Source organism: Delphinapterus leucas, chromosome 6, assembly GCF_059928025.1.
Source record: "Delphinapterus leucas isolate spDelLeu-1000000601 "Yukka" chromosome 6, BTC_Dleu_Yukka2, whole genome shotgun sequence".
Lineage (NCBI taxonomy): Eukaryota > Metazoa > Chordata > Mammalia > Artiodactyla > Monodontidae > Delphinapterus > Delphinapterus leucas.
Window position 1 is genome coordinate 114,696,761 of NC_143134.1, and position 15,384 is coordinate 114,712,144.

At 36.7% G+C, this 15,384-nt stretch overlaps 1 protein-coding gene across 5 annotated transcripts in view; it reads right to left on the bottom strand.

Annotated features, from left to right (window-relative positions):
* SCAI (suppressor of cancer cell invasion) overlaps positions 1-15,384 on the bottom strand; it is a 145,754-nt gene that overhangs the window by 11,189 nt on the left and 119,181 nt on the right. For 4 of the 5 annotated variants that reach the window (XM_022578753.2, XM_089913743.1, XM_022578754.2 and 1 more), the window contains 3 exons: positions 11,349-11,421; positions 8,306-8,479; positions 8,013-8,113 (listed from right to left, as the gene is read on the bottom strand). In XM_022578753.2, the coding sequence (XP_022434461.1) occupies positions 8,013-8,113; positions 8,306-8,479; positions 11,349-11,421 (348 nt within the window). Of the gene's footprint in view, positions 1-8,012; positions 8,114-8,305; positions 8,480-10,478; positions 10,623-11,348; positions 11,422-15,384 lie in introns of those variants that run through there. The other variant, XR_016393646.1, reaches the window with a different exon arrangement.

Sequence of the window (15,384 nt, forward strand, 5' to 3'; positions counted from 1 at the left end):
ATTACAGAGACTAAATTCTCATTTTACCACACTAAATACTATGAGGAGTGACAATAATGAAAAGCTCAAAAACCCTAAAAAAAGAAAAAAAACAAAAAACCAGGAACTGCTGGGGGGCTACTGTAAACTGAACAATTCTCTCAGCTCACACAGGGCTGGGACATGTTTGAATTCTGACCAAACACCCCAAGGGTGGAGAATATGTGTTGAAACAGTGGACATATAAAAGAGACCCCAGAGAAATCATGCTTCTTAGTACTAGGCTGAAATAAATCTACATCTGTATGTTAATGCTACTGTAATAAATCTGCCCTTAAAAAGCTTAAAAACAAGCCAGGGAAAGGTCAAAAAGATGTTCAAGTAATTTAACTCCTGCCAGAACAAAGCCCAACGCTCTTTAAAGACAACAAAATAGAGAAATCAACATCGGAAAATTCATAATGCTCACAGTTTAACAGAAAATTACTAAACATACAAAGAATTAGAACTATGAGACCCCTAACCAGGAGAAAAAAAACAATAAAAGCAAACCTATAAATGACAGAGAATACAGTATTAGTAGGTAAAGATTTTAGCTATTATTATTCATTCAAGAACACAAAAGAAAACATAAATATAATGAGGAGAAAAATGGAAAATGTTATAAGAACCAAAAAGAACTTCTAGAGGTGAGAAAAATGTAATCCCTGAAATGAAAAACTAAATGGACATAGGATTAAGAGCACATTAGACACTGCAAAAGAAAACATCAGTAAAGTTGAAGACAACAGAAACTGAAACACAGAGAGAAAACAGACATTTAAAAAAATGAAGAGCATGTAAATAAACCTTTTTTCACTTAAAAAAAAAAAAAAGCAAATCATTGACCTGTAGGACAATATTAGGTTGTTTAACATATATGTAATTGATGCTCCAGAAAGAGAAAGGGAGGAGTAGAGAAAATGAAGAAATAATGGCCAAAAATATTCTCAAATATATTAAATATCTTGATATTTAGATAGCTCTAAGATGCTCAATAAACCCCAAGCAGGAAGAAAGCAACAAAGAAAAGCATATCAAGGTAGTACATCATAATCAAATTGTAGGAAACCAATGTAAAGAGAAAACCTTAAAAACAGCCAGAAGAAAACACACATTACACATTGTAATAATAGAACAATTATTCAGAAAATCAGTAAGGCTATAAAGAAGTTGAACAACATTATAAGCCAACGAGACCTAACAGACATTTATAGAACCCTTCATTCAACAGTAGCAGCATATATTGATACATTCATTTCAAGTGTCCCTAGAACATGTACCATTATAGACCACATTCTAGACAATAAAGCAAGTCTCAATAAATTAAAAGGACTCAAACCATACAAAGCATACTATTTGACCACAAAGGAATTAAATTAGAAATCAGTAAGATATCTTGAAAATTCCCAAAATTTAAACACTAAATAACATATTTCTAAATAACCCATGGTTCACAAAACACCAGAGTGAAATAAATACTGTTTCAGATAAATAAGCAATGAGAGAATTAATTACCACCAGATTTGCACTATAAGAAATGATAAAGGAAATTCTGTGGTAAGAAAAATGATACCAGATGGAAGATTAAATCTAAAGAAAGAAATTAAGAGTGCCAGAAATAATAAATATATAAGCTTTTCCTCCTCATTAAAATTTTTTTAGGAATTCCCCTGGTGGTCCAGTGGTTAAGACTCCACACTTTCACTGCAGGGTGTGCGGGTTCCATCCCTGGTCAGGGAGCTAAGATCCCACATGCTGCATGGCGTGGCAAAAAAAAAAAAAAGATAATTGACTGTTTAATGCTATGATAACCACAAAGTATCAAATAGTATATATCATACTCAAAAAGTCAAATGACAATAATAGTAGAGACTGGGAGGGAGAAAATGGAAGAATACTATTGTAAGATAATTATATTAAATGTGAAGTGATATTAAAGTGATATTAAAAAAGCAAAACGAGACACAGCATAAATCTACAGTGTTATTAAAATAAAATTCTAAAACAAAACAAAACCTCAATTAAGTCAAATGAAAATGAAGGCAGGAGAGAAAGAAAAAAGGTACAAACTGCAGCCAGGACAAATAGAAAACAAATAATAGTATATTTAACTCAAACTATATTAAGAATTATACTTAATTTAAATGCAATTTAAAACTAAAAATGTCAAGTAAAAGGTAGATACGGTCAAACTAGATAAAAAAGCAGGACCTAACGCTGTTGAAAAGAATTCCACTTTAAATATTAAGACAGATATAGGTTAAAAGTAAAAGAATAAAACAAGATTTGCCATACAAACACAAACCAGAAGAAAAGTGGTATAGTTATATTAATATTGCACAAACTAGATTGCAGATCAAGGAATACTGCCACACATAAAGACAGTTCATAATGATGAATGGGTAATTTCAACAAGACATAACAACTCTAGGTATATACAAACTCAATAACAGCTTCAAAATGAACAATGAAGAAACAGCACCAAAATGAGAAACTAACCAATTCACAAGTATAATTAGAGGTTTAGATACTTCTCTATCAGGGATAGAATAAGCAGACAGAAAATAAGTTAAGAATATGGAAGACTTGTGGCTTCCCTGGTGGCGCAGTGGTTGAGAGTCCGCTGCCGATGCAGGGGACACAGGTTCGTGCCCCGGTCCGGGAAGATCCCACATGCCGCGGAGCGGCTGGGCCCGTGAGCCATGGCCGCTGAGCCTGCACGTCCGGAGCCTGTGCTCCGCAATGGGAGAGGCCACAACAGTGAGAGGCCCGCGTACCACAAAAAGAAAAAAAAAAAGAATATGGAAGATTTGAAGAACACTATTAAATATACTTGGAACATCAAGCTGAATTGACATTTATACATCACTCCATCTAATAATAGCAGAAGCATACATCTAATAGCATGTATTAGAATAGCATCTAATACATAGTCTTTTCAAGTGCAGAAAGAATCTTCACCAAGATAATTCATATGCTGGGTCATAAAACAAGTCTCAATAAATTTAAAAGTACTGAAATCATATAACTAAAGCAGTTAAGCTTAAAGGGTAGGTGCTTGTACTAGAAGAGAAAAAGGTTTTCAATCTAAGTTTTTTTGTGTGTTTTTTTTGCGTTACGTGGGCCTCTCACTGTTGTGGCCTCTCCCGTTGCGGAGCACAGGCTCCGGACGCGCAGGCTCAGCGGCCATGGCTCATGGGCCCAGCCGCTCTGTGGCATGTGGGATCTTCCCGGGCCGGGGCACGACCCGTGTCCCCTGCATCGGCAGGCAGACTCTCAACCACTGCACCACCAGGGAAGCCCTCAATCTAAGTTTTAAAACAGAAATTAAAAAGAGCAAATTAAAATAAAATTAATTAAAAAGAAGAAAAATAATAAAGTATGAATGGAAATAAATTAAGTAGAAAAGAGACAAACAGTAGTAAAAAAAAATCAATGAAAGTAAAATCTGTTTATTTGGAAAGATCATTAAAACTAACAAAACTTTAGCTAGACTGGGAAAAAAAAAGACAGGAAACATTACCAATATGAGTCATGAAAAATCACTAGAGAGTCTACAGAGACTAAAAGGATAAAGGAATATTATCAACAATTTTTTGGCAATAAATTAGAAAATGACTTGCAAGACACAAGTGATTAAAACTAAGAACAAAATAGAAAACATGAATAGCCTTTGAAACTGAATTCATAATTTAAAACATCCCCAAAAGGAAAACTCCAGGTCCAGATGGCTTCACTGATGAATTCTACCAATCATTCAAGGAAGAAGTAATGCCAATTGAAAAGAAACTCTTTAAGAAATACAAGAGAATGAAACACACCCCAACTCAATTTATGAAGTCAGCACTACCCTGATAACAAAACCACATAAAGACATCACAAGAAAAAATTAAATACCATACCATAATCATTCATAAACACAGATACAAAAATCCACAAGGAAATACTAGCAAAATGAATCAAACAATGCAAAAGGATAATACATGACCACAAAATGTGTTTAGCCCAGATATACAAGGTTCAGTCAATGCTATTCACCATGTTAACGGAATTAATATATATCAGGATCAATTAATGCAGAAAAAAAGTATTTGACAATCTTTTATACCCATTCCTGATAAAAACTCAGCAATAGGAATAGAAAGGAGCTCAGTCAACCTGAAAAAGGGTGTGTATGAAAAACTAACAATTAACATTATAATTTATGGTAAATGATTAATTTTTTGTTTAAAACCAGGAACAAGGCAAGAATATTCATTCACATTACTTCTATTCACCATTTTGCTGTAAGACCTAGCCCTGAAAAAAGCACACACATACACAAAATAGAAGGCATACAGATTGGAAAGGAAGATGTAAAACTGCCTTTGTCTGAAGATGACATGATCGTGTAGATAGAAAACCTTAAGGAATACACAGAAAGGTAACAAAGCAAATACTTCAGTTTAGCAAGACTGCAGGATACAGGTTAATTTATTTTTTTTTTTTTTAAGAATTTTTTGATGTGGACCATTTTTAAAGTTTTTATTGAATTTGTTACAATATTGCTTCTGTTCTATGTTTTGCTTTTTGGCCACGAGGCGCGTGGGATCTTAGCTCCCTGACCAGGGATCGAACCTGAACCCCCCGCATTGGAATGCGAAGTCCTAACCACTGGACCACCAGGGAAGTCCCACAGGTTAATTTAGAAAACATTATTCACTGATAATACATAAAAACATTTGTTTCTATGTATCAGCAACAAATAATTGGAAAATGAAATAAAAAATATAATTCTATTTACAAATCATCAAAACTTGAAATACTTTGGAATAAATTTAATAAGACACATGTAAGACCTGTATGATGAGAACCACAAAATATTGGTGAGAGAAACTAAAGAAGACCTAAACAAATGGGGAGATATACCATATTAATTCATTGGAAGACTCAATATTATTAAAATATAACTCTCCACAGATTGATTATAAAGATTTAAATGCAATCCCAATCAAAATATAAAATTCACATAGACATGCAAAGGATCTTCTAGAACTGTTAAAACACATAAAACATTTTGGCAATGGCAGGGGGGGCTCACACTACAAAGATTTCAAGACTTATTATAAAGCTACAATTATCAAGGCAGCAGTATATTAGAGAAAAATGCTATCAGTCAATGGAACAGAATTTAGAGTCTAGAAATATCCCTATACATATGTGGTTGACTGATTTTCAAAAAATAACAAAAGTAACTCAGTGAAAAAAGGCTAATCTTTTCAACAAGAGATACTAGAACAATTTCATACCCATATTGAAAAGAAATTTTAACCCTTACTTCACACTGTAAACAAAAGTTAACGCATATCATAGAACTAAATGTAAAAGCTAAGACTATAAACTCCTAGAATCTTTGTGACTTTGGGATAGACAGAGATTTCTTAGATAAAACACACCACAAAAGAAAAAGGAATTGATTCGTTCAAACTTCATCAAAATTTTAAAAGTTTAGTCTTCAAAGCCACTGTTAAGAAAACGAAAAGGCAACCCAACAGAATGGGATAAAATGCAGCTAACAAGCACATGAAAAGATGTCCAATATCCTCATTCAACAGTGAAATGCAAATTGAAACTATGGGTTGGCCAAAAGTTTCGAATGAACTTTTTGGCCAACCAATACAATGAGATACCACTATAAATCCAACAGACTGGTTAAAATTTAAGACTGACAACACTATGTGTCGGCAAGGATGTACAGCAACTTTCACATGCAGTTGCTGGGAAAAGAAAATGACACAACTACTTTGAGAAAAAGTCTGGCAGTTTCTTATAAAACTAAAGACATACCTACTCTATGACCAGGAAAATTCAAAACGTTAAGTCTGGAAAAGACTTGTATAGGAATGTTCATGGTCACTTTATCTATAATAGTCAAAAGTTTAAAACTGCCCAAGTGTTCATCAAAAAGAGAAGGCCTAGGGGACTTCCCTCATGGCCCAGTGGTAAAGAATCCACTTTCTGATGCAGGGAACGTGGGTTCGATCCCTGGTCGGGGAACTAAGATCCCACATGCCGCGGGGCAACTAAGCCCACGCGCCACAACTACTGAGCCCGCGGGCCTCAATGAGAGAGCTCTTACGCTGCAAGCTACAGAGCCCATGCACTCTGGAGCCCGTGCACCACAACTAGAGAGAAGCCCACATGCCACAACCAGAGAGAAGCCTGTGCGCCACAACGAAAGATCCTGCACACCTCAACAAAGGTCCCGCGTGCCACAACTAAGACCTGACGAAGCCAAAAAAAAAAAAAGAGAAGGCCTAAATAAACTGTGATATATTCAGAAAATGGAACTACTCAAAAAGAATGAGTTACTTCTACATGAAACAACACAGATGAATATTAAGAATATGCTTGATCAAATAAGGTTTACACTGTATAATTCAAGTTCATGAATAGGTGACATTAATCTGTAGTGAAAATAATAAAAAGAGCATTGTCTCCGGGATAATGGGTAGTGGACTGACTGGAGAGGGGTGTGGAGCAAATTTTCTGGAATGATGCTATGTTGTATCACTTGATTGGGGTTTGAGTTACAAAGGAGTATGTATTTGTCAAAACTCATCTAATTGTACACTTTAGTTCTGTGCATTTCACTGTATGCAAACTTTACATTAAAAAAAGAAGTAAATAAATATAAATTTCAGTTATTTATATGCATGATGAAGTGTTGAGGGGTGAAGTCCACAGTTTACTTCAAAATGCATCAAAAACTGAGATGAACTGATAATTGAAAAGAGAGATGGATAAATGGACAAATATGTGAGAAAGCAAGTATACCAAAATGTTAACTGCAGAATCCAGCTAGTGTGTATATGGGTATTCACTGCAAAACTCTTCCACATTTTAAAATTACAGTCATAAAATGGAAAAAATATCATATTTTAAAACTAAAAATGGCAAAAGACTTTTGAGAATATTTAAGCATATTTGAAAAAGAACCAAATGTTACTTATAAGAAGTGAAAAATGGCTAAAATTTTTAAAACCTCACTGAAGAGTGTTAGTTACATGAATACACAGAAAGAAACAATCTACTTAGAGCAAAACAGACCAAAGACTTGAACACACTCTTCATAAAGACGAACACAGAGTAACACATATGAAAAGTTGTTCAACCTCAAGAGTAATCCCAGAAATGACATTTGAAAGCACAATGAGCTACTACTTACACCCACCAGATTCACATGAAACACAAAGAATGACAGCAACAAGTGTTGGCAAGGATTAGACCAATAGCAACTCTTACACACAGCTACTGCAAGCATAGACTGGTATAACCAGGGCTTTAACTAGTAAGGCTGAATACATCTATAGTGTCTGACCCTGCAGTCCACTACTAGTATGTTCCACAGAGAAAATCTTATATATGTGTGCCAGGTAACTGATGGAAGATTTCACAGTGGCATCGTTTATAATAATAACAAACCAGAAACAACCCAAATGGCCATTATCAGTAGATAATGAGTAATTTGGGATGTATAGTCAAACAATTGAATCCTATATAGCAGTGAAAACGGATGAATGAAAGCTACAGTCAGTCATCAACATGGCTCAATCTCAGGAATGTGACAGTGAGTCAGAAAGCAAGAGGTAGAATACATACAATATGGATCCATGAACATGTTGTGTAGGAACACAAAAACATGTGACAAAACTATAAAGAAAAGCAAATGACAATTATAAAATTCAGGGTTTTAGTTTCATTAAAACTAAAGAGGGGAGACAGGATCAGGGAGGACCCACGGGGGGCCTCAAAGGTAATGAAAACTTTCTGCTTCTTAAACTGGGTGGTAGCTACTCAGATGTGCCTTAGATTGTTCATCTTTATACCTTACCTATTAATATGTGAATATTATATTGGATCTAGTCAAAGTTTATTTAATACAAGTGAAATATACGACTCTTAAATACCTAAAATGGCAAAATTGATCTTTAATGATATTCTTTGCCTACCCGAAAAATCTTGTGCATCCTCATGGTGGCTGAACAAAAGATAAATCTTGTGAGAAGCAAGCGAAGGAATTCATCTCCAAAAAACTGGAGAAATGCCTGATCTGCAAAGAGGAGAAAAGTGACAGTAAAAGGATACTTAAGTGGAAAATACATTTCAAAAGGCAAGAAATGTTCAGGAAAACCTTCTCAACTTTCCTGCCTTCAACAAATACCTTTACAAATTCAAACAATTTAAACAATTTTAAACCATTATAGTACATTCTGTTAAGTGTGCAGTTAGATTAGTAGGGTACCTATTGAACGTGAATGGGTCAGTAGCTGGGCAATATCGCGGTTGATTTTTCGAAGATATTCTTGACACTTTTCCCATAGGCCTCTACGCATGCTTGACAATCCAGAGACAAATAGGAAGGCCATTAGAGGATTGTTCAAAAAGAGAGTGAAGAGGCTACCTCGTTGAGATTGATCTGTAATAACAAACATGTTATATATATAGACAACAGTTTTGCAAAAGAGAGGCATTTGAGGAACATTTTAATATACTGACAATGTATAAAATTAAAGCTGTATCATTAAAGTATACTTCAACAAAGTACATTCGGCTTGGAACTACAAAAACATATCCCAGGTACATTGCTTTCTGCTGAAAAAAACTTAAGATAGAGCCTCGTAAACTTAAGAGAAATGGAAAATGAACATATTCCTTTGCTTTTTTTTCCCCTCCCACTAACAACTTCCATGCAAATATGGCAAGTGCTGGATCATGGGCAGCTCCTAATGGAACCCTCTGAGAAGCACTAGAACTGCCACTCTCTTTCATTCTCCTTTGTTAGTTGCTCTTTCTCTTCCTATCCCTTAAATATCAGTATTTTCTTTCTCCACATTGCTGATCTCACCTATGCACAAAGTTCAGTTATCATTTATATGCATACTAATTCCCAGTTCCCTATCTGAGCCTAAATAAGCTCCTTAGGTCCAGAACGGCGCTGTCCTACAGTAGCCACCAGACACACTTCAAAAGTGATGAGTCCAAATTGAGACACACTGCGCATTATAAAATATAAATGTCTCATTAACATTCATTCCCCCTGTTTGTTTCTACCTTAAAAAAAAAATGTGGCTACTAGAAAACTTAAAATCACGTGTGTGACTCCCATTATATTTCTATTGGACAGAGGAGCTCCAGACTACTATACTCAACCTAACTCTCAAAGGTAACCTCAAACTCAACATATCAAAACTTGTCTGTAGATTCTTTCCCGTTGTTCTCCTACAAATCTGCTTCTTATCCAGGATTATCATTTCTACCAGCACCTCAGCCAGACACCTGGCAGTCCATCCCTGCTTCCTTCCTCTCCCTGATTCCCTCTCATCCAGTCCAACATCAAGCCCTACTGGTTCTCCAGGATTATTATCTCCAGCTAACCAGCCACTGTCCTCACTCTGACCAACATCATCTCCCCATTTCCATCAAAGCTCCTCCCCAATTCATTCTTCACATGCTCGCATGCTTTTTCTCTGCTAGAACACTCTTATTCAACCATTTCCCACCCCCATCTAATTCTACGTATCCTTCAACTCAACTTTAGACATCATTTCATCCACTTTCTTAACCCTCAAGGGCTGGTCAGGAGTTCACCTTACATGTGCTTCCTCCTGTGAAACCCTCAGAGCACCTACAGTAACTGCCCATTAGGTTGTCTATATCTTCTACCTAGCACAGCACCTGATAAATAAATGTAGAATAAATGCTTGTTGAATGAATGAAGTGACTCTTGGTTAAAGAGGGAACTGCAGAATTCAGATACCAGAGGTGCAGGGACGTAATTTGACATTCCAAATACTTAGGTATCTGCTAGTTTTGTGTCCAGATGGGACACATTTAAGGGATTAGAGGTCTAAGTTTTACAGCACAAAAAATAGGATACTGGACTAAAAAATGTTAAGGACATGTATTCCAATTAACCATATTAATAATAACAATAGTTAGCACATATTGAATACTTACTGTGTACCCAGAATTATTTAATGAGGTAGGTACTATTATTATCTCCATTTGATAGGAAAGAAACTGAGGCACAGAATGGCTAAGTAACTTCCCAAGGTCACATAGCTGGTAAGTGGCTGAGTTGGGATTCAAACACAATCAGTTTGCCTCCAGAGTCTGTGTTTTTACCCTCTTCACAATAAAACCTTTCAGATTAAATAATTGTGGTATTAACCCATTAGGTTCATGCAATTTAAAATAAAGCTGCATCTTGATAGGAAAATTTGATAGCAAAAAGTACTTGCAATTGGAAGGGGTTACATTTCTCCAAAAATGATAAGAAACAGGTTAACAAAGTCCTCAAAGCAGGAGAGCTTTACCGTTGTTTGAAGGTAAGTTCTATCCCTTAGTGATTTGCCTTTTAGATACATGAACTTAGTATTTCTACATGTTTTTCCCTGTTAAATAGCAGAACTTACCTTAAAACAACGGTGAAAAGTCTCCAGCTTCTCTCGGGCATTCAAATGCTGACCATCACTTCCTGTGTCAAACTATGTCAGCAGACAGGACTTCTGGCTGGGAAGTAGCAGTAAAATGCCATCTCCCACAGAGAGACATCAGCACTATTCACAGTTAGGGAGATAGTGAAACAGTGACAAGTACTGCTAAAACAGGATTAAGGTTTGTTTAGTATTTTACCTAGCTTAATGACTGGGAATTAGATTAGATTTTATGTGTTGCTTACTGAGGACAAATTATTAAAGACAAAAAGTTTTTCATTTCTCAGCCACCTGAGAAAAGGCAAAACACTGACCTGTCTCTCTGGCACCCGGAGAAGAGGTTCTTTTATTTTAAAAATGCGAGGTAAAAATGTGAATAAAAGACACCCTTTAAATTGTGCCAGTTAGGTTATTCTAACACTTAGGCATAGATTGAGAAGTGTTCTAGACCAGAAATCTCACGGTCTTAAAAGATACTTAAAATATGTAGCCAGAGCTGGAGGAAGTCATGCTATATGGATGACAACCAGCACACCTGCAACACAAATTTTAAAATTCACAAATCATGAGCTCCCCAGTAGCAAGGGACCAAAACCTTACTCTTTTCTCAGGGATGATTTATCATTTCTTTCAGAATTATCTCAAGGCCTAACAGTAGCCCATTAAAGAATTCTGGTTGTTGGCAAGACTTCGGGGTTTATTTCAGACTGACACTTGCCACATCAAACTCTGTAAATCCACAACTGACCACTATAGGTGGGGGAGACAAAGATCAGAGCAGTATTATTCAAAATGTAGACATAAGTTTATTTGCAACCTACAGATACAACAGGGAATGACAAAACATACCTTGTAAAGCTTTTGGATATGCTGTAGGAGAAAGCAAGCAGACTAGTGGCTGTCCAAATAAGTTTGTGAAATTCTGTAATATATAAGAATTTAAAACTTTCATTAAAGATTTGACCAATGATAGTAACTTTCCAAAGCATATCATTAGTGTATAGATTGGGTCCTTTTACTTATAAACAGATGCAGAAACATCAGTAACAGCTGAAAAGACTGTCATTCAAGTTTAACATGCATAACAGGTTTTCTTAAAGTGGTGAAGTTTATTAAGTGAGCTATTGATTTTTCAAGTAAAGGCACACACATGGTTGAAGTGTCACAGGGAGAGGGCATCTGGCTGTTTATCCAGAGACTGCTCCATTGGGCAACATACACTAATATTTACAAGGGTAAATTTGCCAAGATCTATGATCTGGCTCTCAGCCTCACAGGCTCTAAAACCTGACTTACCGGTATGTGAAGACTGGATTAATCTCTCATTGTGAATCATATTAATTGCTCATACAGAATGATGTATAAAACCAGAATGTGAATGTGTTAATTTACGGTGAGAATTAAACTGACACTCATTACTCTTCGCATGATTAAGAATATCCTTTCCCTAAAGGCAGATCTGCATGGGAAGTAAAATCATAGACTGTTTGGTAAAACAAGAAAGAAACCTCCTAGGAGTAAACTTAATAAGGAGTGAAAAAAACAAAAATAACTAAAAAATACTCCTGAATGATAAAAATGAAGACTTGAACAAATGGAAAGATATATTGTGTTCTCAGAGGGGAACCCATTCTAAAGATGTCATTTCAATAATTTATTAAAATTTAAACCAAGCTCAACAAAAATAGCCACAGATTTTTTTCCGTGGCTGAAAGAAATTCTGAAGTGCATACAGATAAGGTACATTAGCCAGGAAAACTCTGAAAAAGAAGAGCAAAGAGGGGGAACTAGACTTACCAGACACCAAAACATACTTCAAAGCCTCAGTAATTAGAAATATGTGCCACAGCATAAGAGGCAGAAAACCAATACAAGAAAATGAAGAATCTAGAATTAGACCCCAAAATAGACAGGGCTTAAGGATATATGATAAAGATGATGGTTGGAATGGGTAGAAAAAACTGATAGCTATCTAGAAAAAAAGTTGGCTCCATACTTCATACCAAAACCTAGGATGAATTTCAAATATATCTGATTTAAATGTAAAAAAAATTAAACAATAACAGTGCTGAAAGAAAATAAGGGTTATTTTTGTCATCTAGAAGATCTTCCTAACTATTATAATTAAGATTGATAAACTCAGTTACAAAAATAAAAAATACAGCATGAACTAAATCAAAAGCTAGATGATAGGGCTTCCCTGGTGGCGCAGTGGTTGAGAGTCCGCCTGCCGATGCAGGGGACACGGGTTCGTGCCCCGGTCCGGGAAGATCCCACATGCCGCGGAGCGGCTGGGCCCGTGAGCCATGGCCGCTGCGCCTGCGCGTCCGGAGCCTGTGCTCCGCAACGGGAGAGGCCACAACAGTGAGAGGCCCGCGTACCGCAAAACAAAAAGCTAGATGATGAATTGGGGAAAAATATTACGAGCTTTTTCAAATCCATAAGAAAAAGACCACTGTCCTAATAGAAAAATGGGTGAAAGGTAACACGGAATACAATATTGATTGATTTTCATATATGGAACCTTCATAGATTATTCTATTAGTAGGTCTATTAGCATTTTATTTAAAATTTTCTAATCTATAATTATAAATAATCTGGGATAGAGTTTTTTGTATGTGCTATTTTTGTCTTGAAATAGTATCATTATCATAATGATTCCTAACATTTATTGAGTGCTAACTATTGTCCAGGGACTATCCTAGGATTCTTAGCTCCTAACCCATAATCTTAACAATCCTATAAAATTATTACAGAGTAGGAAAAAGAGTCTCAGAAAAGACCAAGGAAATGCTCAAGGTCATATAAATGTCTTGTGGCCTTTTATAGAATGAATTGGATATTTCTGATATTTTCCATTGCTCTGGAATTGTGCAGATTATAAAAGTTTAAAAGAATTTATTGGTGAACTCAAAATGGCTAGAGCCTTTTTTATATGGAGAAAAAGGAGATAACTTTGATCACTTCCCTCATACTATTTCATACCCTGTGATTGGGCTTTCAGATTTCCCTTCTTGTAGTCATTAGATATTTTTTTCCCAGGAAATTATCCATTTAACTGAGACTTTAAAACATTTTACAACTTTAGGGACTTCTCTGGTGGCGCAGTGGTTAAAAATCCTCCTGCCAGTGCAGGGGTCATGGGTTCGAGCCCTGGTCCGGGAAGATCCCACATGCCGCGGAGCAACTAAGCTCATGTGCCATAATTACTGAGCCTGTGCTCTAGAGCCTGTGAGCCACGACTACTGAGCCCGCATGCCACAACTACTGAAGCCTGCATGCCTAGAGCCCGTGCTCCACAACGAGAAGCCACCACAATGAGAAGCCCATGTACCTCAACAAAAAGTAGCCCCTGCTCACCACAACTAGAGAAAGCCCACGTGCAGCAACGAAGACCCAACGCAGCCATAAATAAATAAATAAATAAATAAATAAATGTATCTTTCTTCAACAGATATTCATTGAACCTACAAACTAGACACTGTTCTAGGTGCTAGGGATACTGTAGTTAAGAAAAAAAAACAAAAACCAGATTAAAAAAACCCTAAACCTGTCTTCCTGGAGCTGACATTTAGATGGGGGTGGAGGTGGCAGGTAGAGACCCACAGTAAACAAAATAAAGAAGTTATATAATATTACAGAAGCTGACAAGTGCTACATATGGAAAGACAGAATAGAGTAGTTAGCAGCACAGAAAGATTTATAATCAGACTGTATTTAAATCCCAAATCAGCCACCTTGTGCCTTGGTTTTATCAGTAAAATGGGGATAATAAAAGTAACACCTTGCGTTGTGAGGATTAAATGTGTTAGAATAGTGCATGGCATTATATAGAAGCTAACTTATGATTATAAGAAAAATAAAGTAAGAAAAGTGGATAAAGAGTGCTGGGGAGGCATATAATTTTAAATAGGGCAATTAGGGAGAACTCTCAAGAGGCTTCAGCTGATTAAACACCTGGAAAACAATGTGGGTATCTTTGGAAGAGGATTCAAGGTTGGGGGAACACAACACAAAGATCCTAAGCAGGAGACTGCCAGGTATGTTTGAGAAACAGCAAGGTCATTGTGGCTGAAGAGAACTGAGTGATAGGGAGACCAGCAAGAGATCAGAGATGCCATCTGAGGTGGGGAGGAGGCATGTGAGGGCAGAAAACATGAAGCCTTTACTCTGAGTGAGATGAGGAGCCTTCGGAGATTTTGAGTAGATAAATGTCCTAATCTGACTTACAGCCACACCCTGTAGGAGAGCAAGGGGCAGAAGGAGGAAGCCTAATTAGGAAGCTACTGCAATAATTCAGAGGAGAGATGATGGTAGCATGGACCAGGATGGTGGCGGCAGAGGTGGTAAGATTCTGGATCTATTAGTTATAACCAATAAAACATTCTGAAATGGATGTGGGTGTGAGGGAAAGAAGAGTCCAGAATGAAACTAAGGATTTGGGCTAGGGCAACTATAAAAGCACAATAGTCATTAACTGACTATTGTGCAGATTATAAAAGTTTTCCAGGGAAAGCTGGATCTGGAAGAGGTCTAGAAATTCTGTCCTGGGCATGTTAGCTTTGCAGTCTCTGTGAGAATCACCAAACAGAGGTGTAGAGTAGGTAGATTATATTCAAGTCTGGAGTAACTGAGAAAGGTCTGGGCTGGAGATATAAATGTGGAAAGTGTCAGCATAGAGATAGTAATTAGAGTCATGAAATTATGTGAGTGCATCAAGGGCAGTCTGTTGTAGCTGGAAAAGAAGAGGAAAAAGGATGGAGCCCGGGGGCACTCCAGTGACAGGTCAGAGAGATGAGGCAAAACCAGAAGAGGCTGAGAAAATCAGCTGACGGCAGGCCTCCTTTGCCCTGAGGCAATCAATAGAGCCACTTGCATTTAGGTT